The 21,886-nt window shown below is 37.1% G+C and overlaps 1 protein-coding gene and 1 non-coding gene across 3 annotated transcripts in view; both read right to left on the bottom strand.

The window, feature by feature from the left end:
• The window catches only part of RGS7BP (regulator of G protein signaling 7 binding protein), a 96,237-nt gene that overhangs the window by 26,260 nt on the left and 48,091 nt on the right, over nt 1-21,886 (bottom strand). The window contains exon 3 of one of the 2 annotated variants that reach the window (XM_069492631.1): nt 3,488-3,618. In XM_069492631.1, coding sequence (XP_069348732.1) covers nt 3,488-3,618 — 131 coding nt within the window. Of the gene's footprint in view, nt 1-3,487; nt 3,619-21,886 lie in introns of those variants that run through there. The other variant, XM_069492632.1, reaches the window with a different exon arrangement.
• On the bottom strand, nt 5,705-5,808 carry LOC138398498 (U6 spliceosomal RNA). The gene has a single exon (XR_011235986.1). It is a non-coding gene; the product is annotated as a U6 spliceosomal RNA (small nuclear RNA).

Raw genomic sequence — 21,886 nt, 5'->3', positions numbered from 1 at the left:
CCTTATGTTTTCCAACCAGGACCTCCCAAGGAGTCAGCAGTAGATTTCACACACTAGTGTATGAGCTGGGGTTTCTGGGCACAGGCAGGTTACTCAACAGTTTCCAATGATATCAAAGAAAGAACAAAAACAAGCAAAACCAGCTGACATTTTCTATGCTATCCTGATGGTGGAAATATGAATTAGCATATAGCACAAACAAGCGAGGAGTCCAAAATAATAATATAGAGTTAATCTCTTAGGCGTAATGAAGAAATTGCTGGAGGGAATAAAGAAATAGAGAGCGTGTATGTACAAATATAGGACTGGAAAATAAAAAATGATTTCCTTAATGGAACCATCCTTCCCCCAAGAGCTAGTATTTTATTTGACATTCCAGAAATTTCCAGGAAATTTGTCCAGTATATGTTTTCATGTATATATTTTCTAGTGCTTTATTTAATGCACTAGAAATATTTCCTTTGTGCTTACTGATAGAAATTTATCTCCATCTTCAGTATAGTTTTTTAATCTTACATTTTTCTATTTTTTTTACTCTAGATTAACTGAGAACTTCTCACCAATAAAGACGTCTCCTCCTCATTGCCTTAACTCTACTGGGACAAAGGTAACCATCCACAAGACAGCTAGCTCTTGGACACGTATTTCGGAAACACAGAGGCTTGCAAGGAGTTATGGTATGTACATGCTTTCAAAAATAGTAAAGAATTATGGTTTGCTGATTACAGAGGGTGATCAGAAGGTTACAAATACATTCAGTTGAAGAAATGCCTCAATGAATTGCTCTTTTAATTTTTTTTCCAGCAATAAAAGAAGTAACTTTAGAGAAGTTTCTTATCCAGTAGTTCTGGAGTGAGGACCCAGAATTTGCATTTCTAACAAATGATTCAGATGCTGATGCTGCTAGTTCAGGGACTACACTTTGAGAACACTGCTTATTTCAGTGGTCATGTCAAGGGTTCACGGAGGAAACATGCTGTATGAGCCACATTCATCAGAGGCACCTACCACTTTTGTATTTGCTTTTCATCAGCGTGGGGGAAAGTACAAAGTGATGTTGAAAGCATGCACTTAGGGGAGCAGAGAGTAGCAAAGGAGAAAGGCGTGGTAAGGGATTGAAGTTTTTCTTTTTATTTACAAGGGAGTGGGGTGGGGTGTGATTTAGTTTTTTGTTTCAAAAGGTAGAGCAGCACTTCTCAATTCTCAGAATCACCAGGAGTGTCCACAGAGATTCGGATTCAGTGGGTCCTTGGATAGCACCCAAAAGTCTGCATGTTTATCCAGCATCCTGGATAATTTTAAAGCAGATTTTCTGAGGATTACACTTTAAGTATTAAATATTAGTGATTTTAGAAGAAGAGAGAAATCCAAGTGAAGATTTCATCCTACGCGGGAGAGAAATCAAAGATGCTATCAGGTATTTTCTTTTTAAGAGTTTTATGTAGAAGGTTAGGCACTAGAACAAAGGGCAGGGATTTATTTAGTTATTTTTTTTTAAAAAGAAGCAGGGAAGGAAGCAGAGCAGAGACTGACAATGAAGATGGGAATCAGTGAAGACCAAATGAGCTGATCAGTTAAGGGGGATATGATTTTCATTTGTGTGAAATGACCAAATACAACAAGGAGGCAATCTGGATGAGGAAATCCTTTTAATTTTAAGCATAGAGCTATCTGAGAAGAGTTTCCCTTTCAAAAGTCGGTTGTGAAAAGATAAAAAGTAGGAGTGGATGGCAGAAGGAGACCAGGTGGCATACCAAGGAGTTAGAGCGTAGTGGAAGTGAAGGTCACTGGGCATTAAGGACGTGCCATCAGCAAGGAAGATTCCCGTGGCAACAAGACATGAAATACTGCAGGTGTAGCCAGTGCAGACCTGGGGAATGAAAATACCTATACCCAGTCTACTTGATCATTAAAAAGAATGAAAATACTACTCTGTATGTGTATTTATGTGTGTGTGTGTGTGTGTGTGTGTGTGTGTGAGAGAGAGAGAGAGAGAGAGATAGAGAGAGAGAGGTAAAGACATCAGGCCAGTGACACCTGTTTGGATGTCATGAGTGTGTCTGAGTATTCATTTCTGGCATTAGGGGTGTCAAGGAGCTAATCTCTCTTGTATTAATAACAGGAGTAAAGATGGGAACGTTTTAAAGAATAGCCTTTAGAAGGCAAGAGGAACAAGACATAATATTCAAATATTAAGAAAAATGTTCTGTCTCTGGAGTAATGTAGCATAATGTTGCTTTTAGTCCTGCTGTGTGCATATGTGTGTACATAAGACTTGATTTTTACAAGTACTTCATCATGTCCTTTAGTTCCCCTCAAATTGCAATGCTTGTTTGATTTCAAATCTTTACTTGAACTGCTTCTTCACCTGAAATATCTTTCTTTTTCCTTCCCTAACAGAACTCTAGCTTCAGAACCCTAAGATATTCCCTGAGTATTCCTAAGTTCACTGACATTTTCTATCTCTGAGTTTAAATCAGAGGCAAGGAATGCTTTCTGTGCACTCCCCTATGCTCCTGAGCTCAAGCATAAAAAGTTTTGGGAGGTTCCCAATAAACTATTGTTTAATGAATTAATAAAGAAAATATGGGTTCAATCCTCCAGTAATAGAAACTTTTGGCTTCTTCTCCAGCGTCCATCCCATTCCACCCTCTCCCATCATGTAATAGCCACTGGTTTGCTGGGGTTGACGCCACCCCTAGCTCCAGGAATGGGCCTTCATTGCCTAAACCAGTCAGTGGAATTCCACACCTCGATCTACGGTGATTGGTTCAGGCATAGACCTGGTCCAATCAGAATGAAGCTCAGGACTTTTGCTCTATAGTTGGGAGTTCTTAATGGACTGTGTGGTGTGCAAGTGTGATGACTGGAACTGTTGCAATCAGTTTGCTAATGTGGGGGAAGACAGCTTGAGGGTAAAGCTAATGCCCAAAATGCAGGGCATCACTTAGAATGAGAGTCATGAATCTGATCAAACCGTGCTGCAGCTACTCTGGAGGCTATAGTAATTTGAGCCAATATATTCCCTTTATGGTTTAAGACAGGGAATGAGATTATCTATTACTAATATGCCTTCCTCTTGATTTTAAATCTTTGGGACATGATATGTAATTTGTCTTCTTGCAACTTAGTTTATTTAGGAAAATAGCAGCACTCTTGAACAGCATTTACTCCCCTGGTAAGAGCGTTATGTAGTTTTGCTGCTTATGCTGATTCTAATGAAAGTCATGTTCACAAGTGGTAGAATAATAAATTTGATTGAGAGCTGTTTCTACCACAATTTATCTTCAAAACAATTAGTGTTCTCATGCACGTAGATAGTATTGATATGGACTTCTTATTCATTTATAAATGAAACATTTCCTGAACATTTAAATTCATTCTAATTGTGTATAGATGGGCATTTAGCGTACATAGGCACTATGCAAAAGATTAGTTTTTGTTGAACATTCCTCAGTGTTTCTGGCACTATATTGAATGTGGATACCTTTTCGATGAAACTGAAGAGACCCCAGCAGACATATGGATTTTAGCATCTCTGTCGTATACATTTCCAAGCAGCACTGCAGCTGGATGTAAAGCCGACAGATTTCTGGGTGGATTTCACCATCTTCTGGGCTGCAATGGAATGAAAGAGAAAAGCTGTGAACATTCTCCAGATTTCTCTCATCAGCAATTTGTCTCAGCTCTGAGAGGGGAAAATGCTCAATAAAGATTCCTTAAAGCCTTGATCCTAAAATATAGGACTTCCTGCTTTCAAACCAATGACCAATGTGACAGTTCTTACATAAGTGTCTTTCTGACTAACAGCGCTTAATTTTTTTCCCCTTCAGAAGCAGGCTTCTGCTGGGAGCTTAAAATCATAAATGCTTTACGTAATTGAAAATATCAGACATTTTCAATTTAGCTGTTGGAACAAATTTGCAAAATATATTTAAACCATAAGAATCTCCTAGGCTGCAAGAAGAGATTAAAAACCCTTGTTTTTAGGGAAACTAACAAGAGTTATTCAATTACCAGTTATAAGACAGCTCTTTAATATTAGGGCCCTAGCATAATATGATTAGAGAGCCAATTTACAAATTATTTTTATCAAGTTTTTTTGTCTCAGTCTGAAGGATATTCCTTTATTGTCTATTATGGCTAATTTACAAAAGGTCAGATGTTTTTAATGAAAAAATAAAAATTTTATGAAAAAAGAAATGCAATACATTTCTAATAATTATGCTTAACAATCTAAAGCTAAATAAATACTGAACTTATGCTCTAAAGTGTATTCTAAAGTCTTTGAGTCTTTCTCTGTTAAATATAACAAACCATATAAACGTGAATATGATAAAACATGGAATAATCACTTTTGTTTTTTGATTAAGAGGAAAGAAATTAGTTGTTGAAAAAATAATATTCATTTCTATATGCAACTATTAAAACAATAGCATGTGTTGAATAAAGCAAACTAAGAAAAGGGGTAAAGTTTAGAGATAAGTTAGAAAGGAAAGAAAGCCTAAAAGTGAACTCTGTCAAAAGTCCTAATGTGTTGTGTTATCTTTACTTCTATCCCCATTCATTTAAAATGCAATGAAATCTAATTAAATTATGTAGCAGTTAGATTTGATTCTTTTGTAAAGTGGGTTGGTAATGTCAGGGGTAATTGTCAGACAAAAAAGGGTGGCTTCATTTTTAAGTTCTGGAATCACAGTAGAAAGAATTTGTATGTACACAGCACTTTACGGTGATAATTAGTTTTCATTTTCAACACTTATTTCGTACACGAGCATATCTACCCATATGGCTTATATAACATAGGAAAATGCAGAATTCTTTGCCTTAGTATCAGTGACGCCTGCACAGTCATCCTATGTCAGATGGAACAAAGTGCCTCATAAGAGCTCACATGCAAAATACGGCTTTATCTGAATGTTAAAAGACATTGCTTTTTCATTTGGGACTCAAAGGTCCAGCCCTAAGTCAATACTGGAGGCAAGTGTATCTCTGGGGAAAGTCTCGGGTTTTCTTTCAGAGTTTCCTCCCACAAGTGCCTTCCACCCTCAAGCTGTCCTCCTGCTACCTGGAGTTTCCCTCACCTAACTCCACCCCGCCACCTACCCACACACACACACCCTCTCATTATTTCACATCATTTGACACCTTTCAAAATGTCTCTCATTGTGTCCCATTCTCTCACAGCCCTGCTAGATTCTGAACAGATGTTGGGCATTAGTGGTTCATATAATATAAAGTGATCCTGGTATATTACCTACTAATGCATTGATTTTCATAGAAAAATCTGAAGAGAATGTCTTATTCCAAAGGCAGGCTAGAGGGAAAATATTTTAAGGCAGGCAGGTCTTTTCTGTGCTGCTTTATCATCCCGATACCAGCTGCCTATTTCACCTACATATAACATTGGCCCCGGTGGCTCATGTGCTGATTTTTCAAAGTTTTAATTTATTTTTAACTGACACACTGTAATTATACATATCTATGGGGTACGTGTGATGTTTCAGTACGTGCATACATTGTGTAATGATCCAATCAGAGAAATTAGCAAGTCCATCGCCTCAAGTATTTATCATTTCTTTGTGGTGAGGCCATCCAGAATCCTCTCTTCTAGCTATTTTGAAATATAAAGTACATTATTGTTACCTATAGTCACCCTACTGTGCAATAGAACACCAGAATGTATTCCTCCTATCTAACTTTGGAAAACATGGAATGCTTCATGAATTTGCTTGCCATCTTTGTGCAGGGGCCATGCTAATCTTTATGTCATTTCAATTTAAGAGTATGTGCTGCCAAAGTGAATGCTCATATGCAGATTTTTAAAAAACCCTATAATAAATCTGCTGTATGCATTGTACATTTTATGAGTGGGACAATTAGCCAGTACAGTATCATTCCAAGCCATGGAGTATTCTTATTTTCAGAAGTACAAAATATGTCCCTAGTGGCTTAGTTCCAAAACTAAGCAAACTTCATATATAGATGACATTTTATGTAATTTAAACAAGTGACTACCATATTAACATATTTTAAGAGCCACTATATTTTATTTATTATTTTACAGCTAGAGGGAGAGAGAGAGAGAAAGCAATATATTAAGTGTTTCTGAGAAAAGGCAAATCAAACAGATTAAAATGCCTAATTCAAAACATTTCTTTGGATACCATCTCTCTAACGCTTCTGTAATCCATGGAGGTTCTAGAAACTGTGGAACCGTTGTATCCCTCATAAATATTATGGGAAGGAACTGAATAGATGCTACCGGAAATACAATTTGGCTGACAAAAATTAATTGATGTTAAAGTTGCATCATAGGTTTTCTGGTTAAAAAATTCATACATGTACTCATACATTATCCTTTAATATCTTAGAAAATTGAAGTATAGAGAAAGAAAGGAACTTTTTAAAGAACTGTAGAAAAGCTAAAGTATCTTTATGTTAAGAGTTTCACGATGCCTAGGCCAAATTACATTAACCTCAGGCCTTGTACAATTTATTTCTTCCACTTGAGAGTTCTAAGATGTATTATTGTTACAGATTGCTAAAAGTTCATTGAAAGAAAAACTGTCAAATCAGTTCTAATATATTTAATGTTATGAGCAGTGGACTGGAATACATTTTTGAGAAGCATTAAGTGCATTTAGATTATTTTCAAAACAAATGAGGAAGAGCTGAAACATTGGTGACTGGAGGAAAAGCCAAGAAAACAGCAATTTAAAAGCTTGAAACTTCCTAGGGATAAATTATAAGACCTAAGAAAACATTTACATTAAAATGAAATTGGACCTGTGGACTTCCTCCAAGAACTGGAAGCAACTTAATTTAGAGGTAACTTTGCCACGTATTACTTCTTCTTAGTATAAAATGAACCACTCTTATTAATCAAAGTCTAGGTCTATGAGAGTCATTTGAAGAGTGACTCATTTAATTCGGTCAAAGACATTTTATAAGTTAGTGACTAGGTTGTGATTATTTTTTCTATTGAGTCTAAGTTGAGAACTAAACTTATTTTAATTTCAAAACCTTAGTATTAAAAGAAAAAAACCCTTAAAAATTAATTTCAACCAATTTCCAGTGATTTAGAGCTCAAGTTGAATCCAAAAACATTTAAAATAATCACCAAATTATGAATCTGCTCAATCAACTCCTTAAAGGTGAGAATCAGGATTTAATGACTTAATCATATAGCTTAAGAAACTTGAACGGCTGTAGGAGGAAGAGAACATAAAAACAGATACTGCCTAAGTCGCCTCTTGATAATGGAACCTCTTTTTTTGTGAATATTCTTATTTTGTAATTCAAAAAGTAATATGATAAAGACCTTCCAGAATGGCTAAAATTAAAGACTGCCATGTAATTATTTGGGGAGATGTAAATGCTCAGCCATCAAGTATTAATGAATATCCACCACCTAGATTCTACAATTAACATGTTACAATACTTGCTTTATTACATACCTGCCTATCTGTCCATCCCTCTGCCCAGCTGACAATCCACATTATTCTTCTGACGTTGCAGACATCAGTAAACTTTACGCCTAATCAATTCACCGTGAGTACCATAAACCGGCGCCCTGTCAAATGTTGGTGATGGTGTGGCGCAATGGAAGCTCTCATACATTGTTGGTGGGAGTTAAAATGTTATACAACTCCTTTGAAAAAATGTTCTGGAAGCTTCTTATAAGACAACATACATCTACCCTATGACCTGGCAATTCCATTTCTAGGTATTTGGCCAGGAGAAATGAAAACATATTCACAAATAGATCTCTACAAGTGTGTTCATAGTGTTTATTTAGAATAACCAAAAAAAGAAACAGCGTAGGTGTCTGTCAAGAGGAAAATGGTTGAGGAAATTAGTACACTCCTGCAATACAATGATACTCAACAATTAAAAGGAGCAAACTTCTTATACTCAAAACAACCTGGATGAATAACAAAAACATTATCTTGAGTGAGAAAATCCTTACACAAGAGTAAATACTGTGTGACTCCATTCATACGAAGCGCTAGAGCAGCGGTCTCCAGCCTTTTTGGCACCAGGGACCGTTTTCATGGAAGACAATTTTTCCACAGACCAGGGAGGTGGGGGCTGGTTTTCAGATGATTCAAGCGCATTACATTTATTGTTCACTTTATTTCTATTATTATTACATTGTAATATATAACAAAATAATTATACAACTCACCATAGGTCGAAATAGGTTGAAGACACCTGCTCTAGAGCAAGTAAAACTAATTGATGATGAAAAACATTAGAACAGTGGTGGGGAATTGACTGAGAAGGGGCATGAAGGAACTTTCTGGGAAGAGGGTAATATTCTATATCTAGACAGAGGTTTTAGTTACATGGGTGTGTACATTTGGCAAAACTTATTGAATGGCATGCTTAAGATTTGTGGATTTGATTTTACTTTAAAAAATGTTACTTAAAAAACTATAAGCAAATACTGAACTCTAGTTAATGATATGCATGCTGAATTGTTCAGAAGTAAAGTTTATGGATGTCTGTAACTTCGGGAGAATAATATGGATTGCCGATTGGACAGCAGAATGAACAGACAGGTAGATATGTAATGAAGCAAGTATCATAAAATGCTAATTATAGAATCTAGGTGGTGGGTATTTATTTGATAGTTGAAGATTTACATTTCTCCAAATAATTACATGGGATAACTTTAATAAAACAACTGGGAATCTTTATGATTGGTAAGGTCAAGGTCAGGAGTTAACACACTGGAGATTTGAGTTATGAAATATCTTGGCCCTGAATCTGTCTGCTTTTTTGCTGAGGTTGCCAGACTTTGGTGGTCTGTGCAGCCGCTAATAGCTTTTTAAAAGCCAGCAAAATGTTTGTTGTTTTGGTAGTCTGCTTCTAATGCAATGATTTATATATTTAGTTGAAGGCAGCCAAGATATAATGAAAGGAAAATAAGTTCTGGAGTCAGAAAACTTAGATTTAAACGTAGGTTTGCCCCCTTAGGATTATGATCTTAGGAAAACTGCTTTAACTTCTCTGAGACCCAGTTTCCTCAGCTGTGATATACAGATAACAACTATGCGAAGTGCCTCAAAGTTGCAGCAAGGATCAGATAAGATCATGTGTGGGAAAACAGGTAAAGAACATGAAAGATTATAAGATGCTGGCTGCAATTCATCTTAGCACATCAAAGTTGTGTTCATGTAGCCTTATGCTTGTGTTATCTTTAGTTATAAAAATTACCTACTATTCTATAACAGTTTTTATTTTCTTACAGTTCCGAAATGTGGACTTTTGTTAAATAAACATGCAATTGGGCTGAGAAAGAAAGGTATGACCCTACTGACAAACACTCAGCATTTTACAGATTTTAGTGATGCCAGATGAACATTTGGGGTTTGCCAGCTAGCAGAGATGGAAACTAGAACTCCTGTCCCAGCAAATATATCCAAGTTTCTCTTTTCAGAATCAATTCTGTTGTTGGCCATTAAGCCAAATGGCCAGGAAAGACTCAGGAAGCCAAACAGGTTGAGGGAAGGGGATAGTATCCTTTACTTTATTTCTCAGAGCAAATAGCTAGGAAGGAAAGGGATTAAATGACTGACCCAAGGAGAGTGGTCTCCAGGATACCTTTTCAAATGTCCCCACTGGCTCCTCTCGGATGGATTTCACTTACAAAGATACACGCTAATTCTGTGCCAACTTCAGTGACAGCTTCAGAGCCCAGCCTTCATATGGTTTCAGGGAGGGAGATTTCTCAAGGTGGTCCCATAAGTCTATGTAATCAATGGATAGTTAGGGGGGTAGGAAGGGCACACGTATGCGTGTGTGTGTGTGTGTGTGTGTGTGAGACCCAGCTATCATTTTACATTTCAAATTCTTAAAGGTAATTAACAAGAATTCTATCCAAGCTTATAAACACAGAACAGATGCTAGGCACCTACTATGTGACTACATATTTTACACCAAATAAGCACTGCAATGAAAGAGAAGCCCAGTTAATCAGGAGAATACAAACAAGACATTTTCAAGGTACCCATATGTATACTAGCTGAGTGCCCCTACTGTCTCCATTTTTTATCATAATCGTGCTCCAGGAAGTTTTTATGAAACTTGTGCTTTAGGTGGAAACCTCCTGTATCTTCTTCACAGAAAGTCTTAGCAAGTGTGGTTTCCCCAGGAGCCTTTGAAGAATAATTGCAGTAATTCCCCTCACTTCACAGCATGTTGTTTCATGGGAACATATGGCTGGCTCTGTGACTTCCTTGCAACTGAACATGAGTTGGGATCAAACTCTGCCCCGGAGCTATTTAGGTTCAATCAGAAATAAAACTTGACTTTTAACAGCACAAGGAAACCTAAAGTGCAACTGAGTTGTTTTTTGTGGCTACTTTGGGTACCTTTATGTAAGTCAATGGGGCTCAGAGAGGCCAGCACCTCTTATGATTTCAGGTGAAATTCTGGTGTCCATCTCCCTGTTGCTTTTGATTTGCCCTCTGCCAGGACCTTTGCTATTTCCCTGTGACCCAGTTGATAAATAATGGGTAGCATTACCAAGCTCCTTATTCTTTTTTTCCATTAAAAAAATAAAAACTATATTTAAACACTTAAAAAAAATCGATAGCCATCAGTTTCCTGACATCACCATGCTCATAATGAAAGAAGACTAAAAATATATATTACTATTAAATTGTAAATCATCTTTTATTTATCTTAAATGTTATTGTATACTGCAATAGTGGGGAGAGCTGGGAATTGGTGGTGACATTTGTGGTGATTCTGAAGGGGCCTTTTGGACATTTTCTAGACCATTAGAGGTTGAAGGAGTTAATGGGCTGCATATCATGACTTCTTGTTCTTATTATAGGAGTATCACTGCTAAAAGTGACTTCTTGGCCACTTACTGGCCAGGAGAAATTACCATGTACAAGGCAACATTTCTTTAATCTTCAAAATAAAAATGTCTTTATTATTCTGTCTTGGTCTCTTCTTCCAACCTCCTACCCTTTTTGGCGTGAAAGTCTCTTGGCCCCTCCATTTTCCCCTCTGATTATCTCTTAATGTCTTTTCTTTTCTTTTCTTTTTTTTTGAGACAGGGTCTCATTCTGTGTCCAGGGTTAGAGTACAGTGGCGTGATCATAGCTCACAGCAACCTCAAACTCCTGGGCTCAAGCGATCCTACTGCCTCAGCCTCCTGCATAGCTGGGACTACAGGTGAGCACCACCATGCCTGGCTAATTTTTTCTATTTTTAGTTGCCCAGATAATTTTTTTCTATTTTTAGTAGAGACGGAGTCTCCCTCTTGCTCAGGCTGGTCTCAAACTCCTGACCTCAAGCGATCCTCCTGCCTTGGCCTCCCAAAGTGCTAGGATTACAGGTGTGAGCCACCACACCCAACCTTTTAATGTTCTCTTTATGGTCTCTGGTTGGGAATCATATGCGGGTTTGCAAACAGCTCCTTAGGTCCTGATCTTAGTGGGTCTTGTGTTTCTTAGAGCTAGCAGAGACAGCCCTGTGGCTGATGGAGTCTGAATGTTGGATTCTTAAATCTCTGCTGTAATGAAAACCAATACAATACCATGGATTACATGGTTAGGACAGCCCTTTCCCACTGAATATGGTTAGGATCGGTTTATTAAATAATATACATACATATACAGATATAGATATGTATATACATTTATTTGCTTACATATACAAATAACATATATAACTTTTTAATAGGATCAGTTTATTTTCAAAGATATATATATTTATATCTATATATTATTTTAAAAGGTATATATTTAAAGAAACATATGTATGTTTCCACATTTAACCTGAAAAATAGTTTTGCACCTAAAATCAAGGTTTTCAACTTTTGATGCTTACTATTTTCACCTGATACCAATGATCTTCCAAGGTCAATTATCATTTAATTATTATTTGTTATACCAGAAAGAATTCAACTTGCTAATTTTCATTATATCCAAAGCCTGGGTTATTCATTGCAGTATGCAGTTAATTTCCACTTTTATCTTCTAGAAATTTGGGGCTCAAAACATGAATTGTTGGTTTACCTGAACAGTATTCTTTCTTAATTATGTAATTAGGTTAGGTGATGCTATATTTCTCTTCAGCAAAGCTACAGGCTTCATCAATGTTGCCAAAAACAATGACATAGCTTTAAAACAACCTGAGGTAACTAGGCTGACAAATTTAACTCATTCAATGAATCCAAAAGAGACTTTTGATACAAAAGGAATTATTTCATCATCTCATTTAGCTGTAATAGCACAAAATATTGACTAATACTTTAATTATTAATTATGACAGGTTGGATGCTTTATAGACTAGCCAGTTGTTGACTCCATTGTGGTTGCCAGAGCCAATGGTCTCCTCTTACATGAAAGAGACTGTTTATCTGGAGTGAGGGTCCAGGGTGACAAAAGACCATGAAGGCCCCCAAATATGGACTACACAGGCCTGAAATCCCATTTTTTAGACCCACAAAAGGATTAAACCAGAAAGCTTCTTTGAAGAGGGCTTACTTAGGAAGAGGATACAAAGGCAGCAGCTGTTTATCATGTAATAATAATAACAGCAAATACAGAGAGCTTTTACTATGTGCCAGAGTTCCAGTGCTGCCAGCCTAGCTCTCCAGTTCATGCTTTAGTTTATATGAACAATTTAGAGAAGTGTTAGAACTTTTTTCTTTTTCTTTTTTCTTTTTTAGCATTTGCAGTCTCCTTTTGCAGCTTCAGACTCCTACCCAACACTAGGGGTTCTGTAAATATTATATCTAATAGGATTCTGTGGTGTTATTGTGTCTTTCCATTGGCATGCAGTGATAATTTCCACTTTTTGCATAACTGTCAAAAGATGACACTTCATGCCAATATGGAAATGTGCATTTCCAGACAGATGCAAGAGCTATTTTCTACAAAAAGGCAAATGCTTTATACAAACAGAAGAGGCTATTATCTATATACATGGGAAATATCATATTCCACTATGAGTTTCTTCACCTGACTATAAACCCTTTGTGGGGAAAAAGTTGATCTTATGTAGCTCTATAATTCCCAACACTTAACAGATTATCTGGTGCATAGTAGGTTCTCAATGAAGCAATTCCCCAAAGTAGTGCCTATGTGGTGTGAGGAGTCAGAGTCTGAGGTCACAGCACTGGCTCTGCCATCATTAGCTCCATTTCACCATTAAAGACTGGTTTCTTAAGAGTTTCTTCTCTTGGAGCCCTCTTTTTTTTTTTTTTTTTTTTTTTTAAAAAAAAACTATTTTATAAAAGTAAGGCATATTAACACACATTTTATTCAGGTAAGAAAAAAGAGGAAAAGATGACTTACACTGATACCAGAGGTAACCATTGGTAACCTTCTGGTATATTTCCTTCCAGATTAAAAAACAGAAATATATAAATATGCACATATACTAGAGAGAGAGAGAGCGCACACATGCATGTGCAAGTGAGCAGCACATAGTATATATGTCACTTTGGAATCTACTTTTTTTACCTGACAACATATCACCTATTAGCTTAACCTTTCTAAGTTACTTAACCTTTCTAAATCTTAGTTTTCTTACCTATAAAATGAGGATAATGATGCCTATCTGTTAGTGTTGTTATGATAAATGAAATTATCCATGTAAGGCTCAGTATATAATAAGCTCTCCAGCGTGATCATGGATGGAAAAGGATAAATGCATCCAGACGCCTGCCTGAGTTTCTCCTTCTTCTTCTTTTTTGATTTATCTTTTTTCTGTAGACCTCTTCTGTGGTCACAGGTTACTTTTTTACTTGATGCAGAGATTGCACACTGGAGGCATGTGGTCCAAAGATGCCCATAAACTTGTTTTGTTTGGCAGACAGTGGTCAACCTTTGGTTTTTGAAATCACATCAGTATCTGGATTTCCTGTGTCTCTTAAAGTCAGAAGATGATGACACCAGACCTGCTCTCTGCGATGGCAGCGCTGAGTTAGTGCTGAGGAGCAGCTGCCCTGGTAGAGAAGCAGAAGCTCTCCAGTTCTTGCAAGACCTCCACCCACCCTGCTTCACATATTTACTGCATTAGTGTGGCTCCTGCTGCATCTGGATTTGCTAGTGCTGGGTTAGAGCCCAAGAAATTAGGATATATAACAAATGCTCTATGAAAGGAACTCTCCAAACAACCACATTTTAGGAGGAGGCAAGATTGCAGGCAGTAAGTGCTTGCATCAATTTAAGTGGAGTAGAATTTCCCAGATAGGAGCAAGATGGCTGAATAGAAACCTCCAGGATTGTCCCTCCACACAGACACCCAATTCAACAACTATCCACACAAGCAAGCACCTTCAGAAGAACCAAAAATCAGGTGAGCGATCATACTACCTGGTTTTAACATTATATCAAAGAAAGAGGCACTGAGGAGGGCAGAAATGGCACTCTTGCCTTGCCTAACCACCCATCCCCTATCCTCTGGCAGTGCTGCACCAGTACCCCCTGTGGAGAGAGAATCTGTGTGCCCAGGGGAAAGTGAAGTGATTATGGGGCTTTGCATTGAAACTCAGAGCCGCCCTGGCACAGGGGAACACAGCACAGGGCAGAATTCTGCTAGTGCCCACTGAGGGAGAATTTTGACCAGCCTAGCTAAAGGGAAATCCTCTGCCCTGAAGCTCAAATTCCAGCTAGACCTACGACCAGCAGAAAAAGAGCAGCCTGGGGCCTGGATTAAATTTGTAAGGCAGTCAGGCCACAAGGGCTGCAGTCCTTGAGCAGTTCTTGTGGCAGTGCTAGCATGGAGCCAGTGACTTGGGGTGCACATGACCCAGTGAGACACCAGCAGCTGTGGCCAAGCTTGTACTTGTGTCATCCCTTCCCCAACTATGGCAGCAGAGCTCAGGGAGAGTCTTCTTTTACTTGAGGAAAGGAAATGGAAGAGCTCAGAGGACTTTGTTTTGCAACGTGGGTTTGAGCTAAGCCACATTAAAATAAAGAAAAGGAAATAAAGAAAAGCCCAGGACCCAATGGCTTCACTACTATCAATCCCACTTAAACTATTTCAAAAAATCAAGGAGGAAGGGATACTCCTAAATTCATTCTATGAGGCCCATATCACCCTGATACCAAAACCAGACAAAGACACAATAACAACAAAAAAATAAAACTATAGGCCAATATCTCATGAACATAGATGCAAAAACTCTCAAAAAAATACTAGCAAACCCAATTGAATAGTACCTTAAAAAGATTATTCATCATGATCAAGTGGGATTCATTCCATGGATGCAAGAATGGTTTAACATATGCAAATCAATCAATGTGATACATCATATCGACAGAAAGAAGGACAAAAACCATGTGATCATTTCAATTGATGCTGAAAACAGCATTTGATAAAATTCAACATCCCTTCCTGATAAAAACTCTCAAAAAACTGGGTATAGAAGAAATTTACTTCAACATAATAACAGCCATATATGACAGAGTCACAGCTAGTATCATAGTGAATGGGGAAACACAGAAAGCCTTTCCTCTAAGATCTGGAATAAGACAACGATGTCTACTTTCACCACTGTTATTCAACATAGTACTGGAAGTTCTAGCTTGAGCAACCAGGCAAGAGAAAGAAATAAAGGGCATCCACACTGGAAAGGAAGAAGTCAAATTATCCTTGTTTGCAGATGACATGATCTTACATCTAGAGAAACCTAAAGAATCCACGAAAAAATTATTAGTACTGATAAACATATTCAGTAAAGTTGTAGGATAAAAAAATCAACATACAAAAGTCAGTCACATTTCTGTATGCCAACAGTAAACAATCTGAAAAAGAAACCAAGAAAATAATCCCATTTACAATAGCTACAAGTAACATAAAATACCTAGGAATAAACTTATCCAAAGAAGTGAAAGATCTCTATAATGAAAACTATAAAACTTTGATGAAAGCAGTTGAAGGGGACACAAAAAACAAAAGATATTCCATACTCATGGATTAGAAGAATCAATATTGTTACAATGTCCATACTATCTAAAGAAATCTACAGATTCAGTGCAATCCCCAACAAAATACCAATGACATTCTTCACAGAAATAGAATAAATAACCCTAAAATTTATATGGACCAACAAAAGATCCAGAATAGCCAAAGCCAACCTGACCAAAAAGAACAAAACTGGCGCAATCACGTTACATGACTTCAAATTATACTACAGAACTGTAGTAACCAAAATAGCATGGTACTGGCATAAAAAACAGACATATGGACCAATGGAACAGAATGGAGAACTCAGAAAGAAATCCACATATCGATAGTCAACTAATCTTTGGCAAAGTTGCCAAGAACACACAGTAGGGAAAGGACAATCTCTTAAACCAATGGTGCTGGGAAAACTGGATATCTGTATGCAGAAGAATGAAACTAGACCCTTATTTCTTGTCATATACAAAAATCAAATAAAAATGGATTAAAGACTTAAATCTAAGACTGGAAACTATGAAACTACTAAAAGAAAACATTGGGGAAATGCTGCAGGACATTGATCTGGGCAAGGACTTACTTCTTAAGTAATACCCTTAAAGCACAGGCAATCAAAGCAAAATAGGACAAATGGGATCATATCAAGCTAAAAAGCTTCTGCACAGAAAAGGAAACAATCAACAAAGTGAAGAGACAACCCAAAGAATTGGAAAAAATATCTGCAAACTACTCATCTGACAAAAGATTAATAACTAGCATACATAAGGAGCTCCAACAACTCAATAAGAAAATATCAAATAATCCAATTAAAAATGATTAGACATTTCTTAAAAGATATACAAATGGCCAACACGTATATGAAAAAATGCTCAACATCATTAGTAATCAGAGATATGCAAATCAAAGCTACAATGACATATCGTCTCACCCCAGTTGAAATGGCTTTTGTCCAAAAGACAGGCAATAACAAATGCTGGAGAAGATGTGGAGAAAGGGGAACACTTGTACACTGTTGGTGGGAATGTAAATTAGTGTACCCACTATGGAGAACAGTATGAAGGTACCTCAAAAACCTAAAACTAGAACTACCATATGACCCAGAAATCCTATTGTTTAGTGTATATCCCAAGGATGGGAATTCAGTATATGGAAAAGATATCTGCACTCCTATGTTTATTGCAGCACTATTCACAATGGCCAAGATTTGGAATCCACCTAAGTGTCCACCAACAGATGAATGGATAAAGAAATTGTGGTATATACACACAATGAAATATTACATAGACACAAAAAAGAATGGAATTCTGTCAATTGAAACAACATGGATGGAACTGGAGAAAATTATGTTAAGTCAAATAAACCAAGCACAGAAAGACAAAGCTTGCACATTCCCAGTCATTTATGGGAGCTAAATTTTTAAAATAATCGATCTCATGGAGACAGAGAGTAGAATGATGGTTACCAGAGGCTGGGAAGTGCAGGAGAGAGCAGGGGATAAAGTGGGGATGGTTAATGGGTGCAAAAATATAGTTAGATAGAATGAACAATATTTGATAGCAAAAACAAAGTGACTATAACCAACAATAAATGAGGGTATACTTTAAATAACTGAAAGAGTAGAATTTGTAATGTTTCTATCACAAAGAAATGTTTAATGCCTGAGATGATGGATACTCCAATTACCCTAATTTGATTAATTCACATTGTATGCCTGTATCAAAACATCATATGTACCCTATACAGATATACGACTGTTATGTACCCATAATAATTAGAACCAAAAAATTATATGAAGAAAAAAAGAATTTCGCAGATTAAAAAAGCTTTCTTTGATATGAAACATAAAATTAGAGATTTAAAAATGGTAACTACTTAAGAGGATATAAAAAGTTCATCACAATCTGTACTCTCTTAATAAATTGTGAATTATAACTGAAAGTAATTATTAAAAAGCTTTGAAAGCTCTTGAAAATCAAGGGTCCAAATCATGAAATAAGCCACATTATTTGAAAAATAACAAAATAAGCCTTCTGATCTTATTCCAAGAAGTAAAAATTCAATATTTATCACTTAACCAAAAATTACATTAAAGAAAACAAAGATCCTCGAAACTATCTAATTGTCTTCAGTAGTTCTAAAAACAGAACTTTGGTGATTACTAAATTGACTGCAGTGTTGGTGGGAAGACTGAGGTAGAACAAGACAAGTGCCAGGGTCGTATATGGGACTGAATTAAGAGTGGGTTAGGGTTGTGGACTAAATGACTCTGTGAAGTTATTTCTCGGTTATTCACTTTAAAACTGCCATTTCAATCTTGACTAACTTAATTCTCCATTTTAAAGTTGAAAGATCACGGAGTTAACTCACTCAAATAAAGAGTGATGATAACACTAAGACAACACTGAAGCTGATGTTTCAGTACCCTCTGGGTGAAGTGTATTGATGGACTGCTCTTCAAGGGAAAAATGAGAAGCAAACACACAATCACAAACAAAAGGAGTGCAGAAATGTTTGGGCCAAAATGACAAAGCCTGTCAGGTCCTGCAATCAAAATTAATTTCACCCTGTAAGATGTCAAAGAAGCCCTACAGACAAGTTTTTGAAATTTCAAAAATCCCTTTTAGATTCAAAATAAACACACTTGGAAGAAAGTAAAGGTATTGTGTATTAGTTTGCTAGGGCTGCCATAACAAATTACCACAAACTGGGTGGCTTAAACAACAGAAATATATTGTCTCACAGTTCTAGAGGCTGGAAGTCCAAGATCAAGGTGTCAGCAGGACTGGTTCCTATTGAGGGCTGGGAGGAAGAAACTTCCATGTCTCTCCCTTAGCTTCTGGTAGTTTGCTGGCAATCACTGGAGTTCCTTGGCTTTCATCTACACAGGCCTTCCTGTGTGTATGTATTACCGAGTTGCCCTTTCTTATGAGGACATCAGTCATATTGAATTAGGGGCCCAGCCTACTCCAGTATGACCTCATCTTAACTAATTACATCTGCCATGACCTTATTTGGAAATAAGATCACCTACCTTCCAAATAAGGGTTAGGACTTCAACATATAAATTTTGAGGGGACACAATTCAACCTGAAGCATTGCTACTTGAAAAAGTAGTTGATGAATTTAAGAAACCCTGCCAGATTGTCCAGGCTAAAAGTATAAATGGGTTCAAAAATGGATTCTTAAATGAGAGATCTATATCTGTAATACACTACTATGGGTCACTAGGTTTTTGAAGAGCTTACCCTGCTTTTCTTTTCACCTCTTAAAAATAATCAAGAAATTTATTGTCTTAGATTTGACATGTACCAGTGCTAGACTTCCAAAGTAACTTTTCATCAGAACCGGAGAGAGAGGGCCACATAAGAAAGGGAGAGCAGGAAGCAGGAATGGTGGGGGAGACAGGAAGAGAGTGCAAGAGAGTAGGGCAATACTTTTCAAAAATTTGTTTTCTGTTAGATACGACTCCTTAGATTACAATATCCCCAAGAGCAGGAAGTTTTATTCATTGTCTCTATTTCCCCAGCACCTAGCATATTGCCTGGCTCATTGAGGGCTCTCCATCTATGTTTGTGGAAATGAATTAAATTGAACTCAAGGCTGACATCGTGGAAGATGTCCAGCCCTGCTCACCAGCCAGCCCACCTGGCGTCACTGTTGGAAACGGTGCTGGGCTGGATGGACCTTGGATTTGAGTCCATGTGGTACATGAGTGTTCTCAAAGGGGCCAGGCTAGTGACTTCAGAATGCTCAAGTAGGTGAGGGAAAGCAACCACAGGCAGAGGAGAGTCTACTCAACAACTGCGGTAGTTCACACTTTCTCAAAAGGAGGAAAGAATATTATAACATAAAGGCCACTTTCTGGCCTCCACATGAAGCATAAGTGATTGGGAGTCAAATAACCCTCTATAATTAAGAATTATATCTTAATGCCATTATTTATAACTGTGTGAGCTTGGGGGTGTATTTGTTAACTTCTCAGTGCCTCAAATGCTGAATCAAGATAGTAATACCCACTTCCGAGCATGATGGAAAAGATTTAAGTGAAATTATATATGGGAACTATATATAACAAATGAATGGAGGACATGTTCCAGGGTGGCATTTCTGCATATTATGCCTAGATATTCTTATACCTTTGTTGCAGGCTTTCTTCTATATTATTGATTCAAATAGTATCTATTGAGTTCCTGCTATTTACACAAGGGTGATTTTGGGAAAAAAAGTACATTACCTTTTCTGGAGTCCTTTCTTAAGAATTTATGAAAACTTCCATTGTTATCTTTTGGTGTCTTTATTTGTTGATAACATATTGTAAAGTCTTCTCTAAGACAAACTAATTGAACAGCAATAGAAAACTTTCAGTCCTTTATACCTTCCTTGATGTAGTATCCTTTCACTGCCAGCATGTTTTCAACTAAATGGTTCCACCGTGGAGATCTACATATAATTTTTCTTTCTTGATGATGAAGTATAATGTGCTATTAGGTGAAACAGAATGAAAGGACTCTGCATAGCTGCCAGTGGCGAGCTCAAGAACAGAAATAGCTCTTCAGGCAGACAGACATATGGGCAGGAGGAGATAGGGATTAGCAAATGTTTAGGTCAGTCTCTCCAATAGAGGCATCACTTTTGATTTTCAAAACAGCATAAATTATGTAAGATCATTAGCCCTTAGCAAGAGGAAAAAAAAAAAGGTTGGTGAGCTTCACTGACAAAAGACTTGAGGGTAGGAACATGCTTTTATTATTTCTTGGCATTCAATTCAGAATTAGCAAAATATAATACAATAACATTTATTGGGAGTTTACTATGTGCCAGACACCATACTAAGCATTGACATCCCATTTAATTTTCATAATGAGTCTATGAGGTAGTTGCTATCCTTATCTTCAGTTTACAGATTGAGGGACATGAGGCTTAAGAGAGGTTATGAAACTTGCTGAAGGTCACACGAAGAGTAAACACAGTGGTAGGACTCAAACCCACACTTACACTTCTAACTGCTACATAACCTCACTAGGACGGAGAACTCAGGACCTGAACTATATTTATAGGTTTGTTCCTTCATCCATCCCATGCATAGTTATTGAGAGCATACTTTTTGCAAAATATTGTGCAAGAAATAAAATAGTCATCTTTTCAACTTTTTCTTTGTTGAGTCCCTGAATTATCGTGGCTTAAAAGTTGGTCCTACTCCTACCTAAGGTCCTTCATTTTTCCATTTGTAATAAGTGCATAATGATATTTTCTGCCTAGCTCAGAGGAACACACAACACAAAGGAAGCATAAGTGTCTAGCACAGGCTGACCACCAGGCTAGTGCAAGCTGGTGTATGTGGGGGTGTAGGGAAAACTGTCAAAGAGAACAGGGTGCTCCACCCCCAGGGATCCCTTTATCTAAGCGAAGCAATAATAATGGAGAAAGGGTGTGGCAAGGACTGGGCATGGAACCCTGTTTCTAGCTTTTTGTGCCCTTCTCTGCACACATAAAAATTAATGCATCAAGGGGCAAATGGGAAAGTAAAGGGGCATTGATGCTGTTCATGAGCCATCATAATTCTCCCTTTTCCCCAAGGGGAGACAAGAATCCAGGATGCCATGCAGAGATTCCTTCTAGCACTTGACTGGGATGTGAGACTTCTCTGTATAAGAGGAGAAATGAGTACTGAAAATTACTTGCAAAGCATTTTTGAAGTGAGTAGATGTACTAATGCAAATATATGACATTGTTAGTGGCTAATGGCTCAGTTGGATTTATAGCAAGAATTTTATATTATATTAAATACTTAGAGAAGTATTCTTCAAACTTTATATCATGCATTCCTATATAAAAAAAGATTAAACATGCACTCCTAATACACAATATGCATTTGTTGATAAACTATATATATATACAATGATACTAACTAGTAGATATTTTTAAATGTGCAAAAACAGAATTTAGA

Source organism: Eulemur rufifrons, chromosome 17, assembly GCF_041146395.1.
Source record: "Eulemur rufifrons isolate Redbay chromosome 17, OSU_ERuf_1, whole genome shotgun sequence".
Lineage (NCBI taxonomy): Eukaryota > Metazoa > Chordata > Mammalia > Primates > Lemuridae > Eulemur > Eulemur rufifrons.
This window is presented reverse-complemented; position numbering and strand designations above follow the sequence as displayed.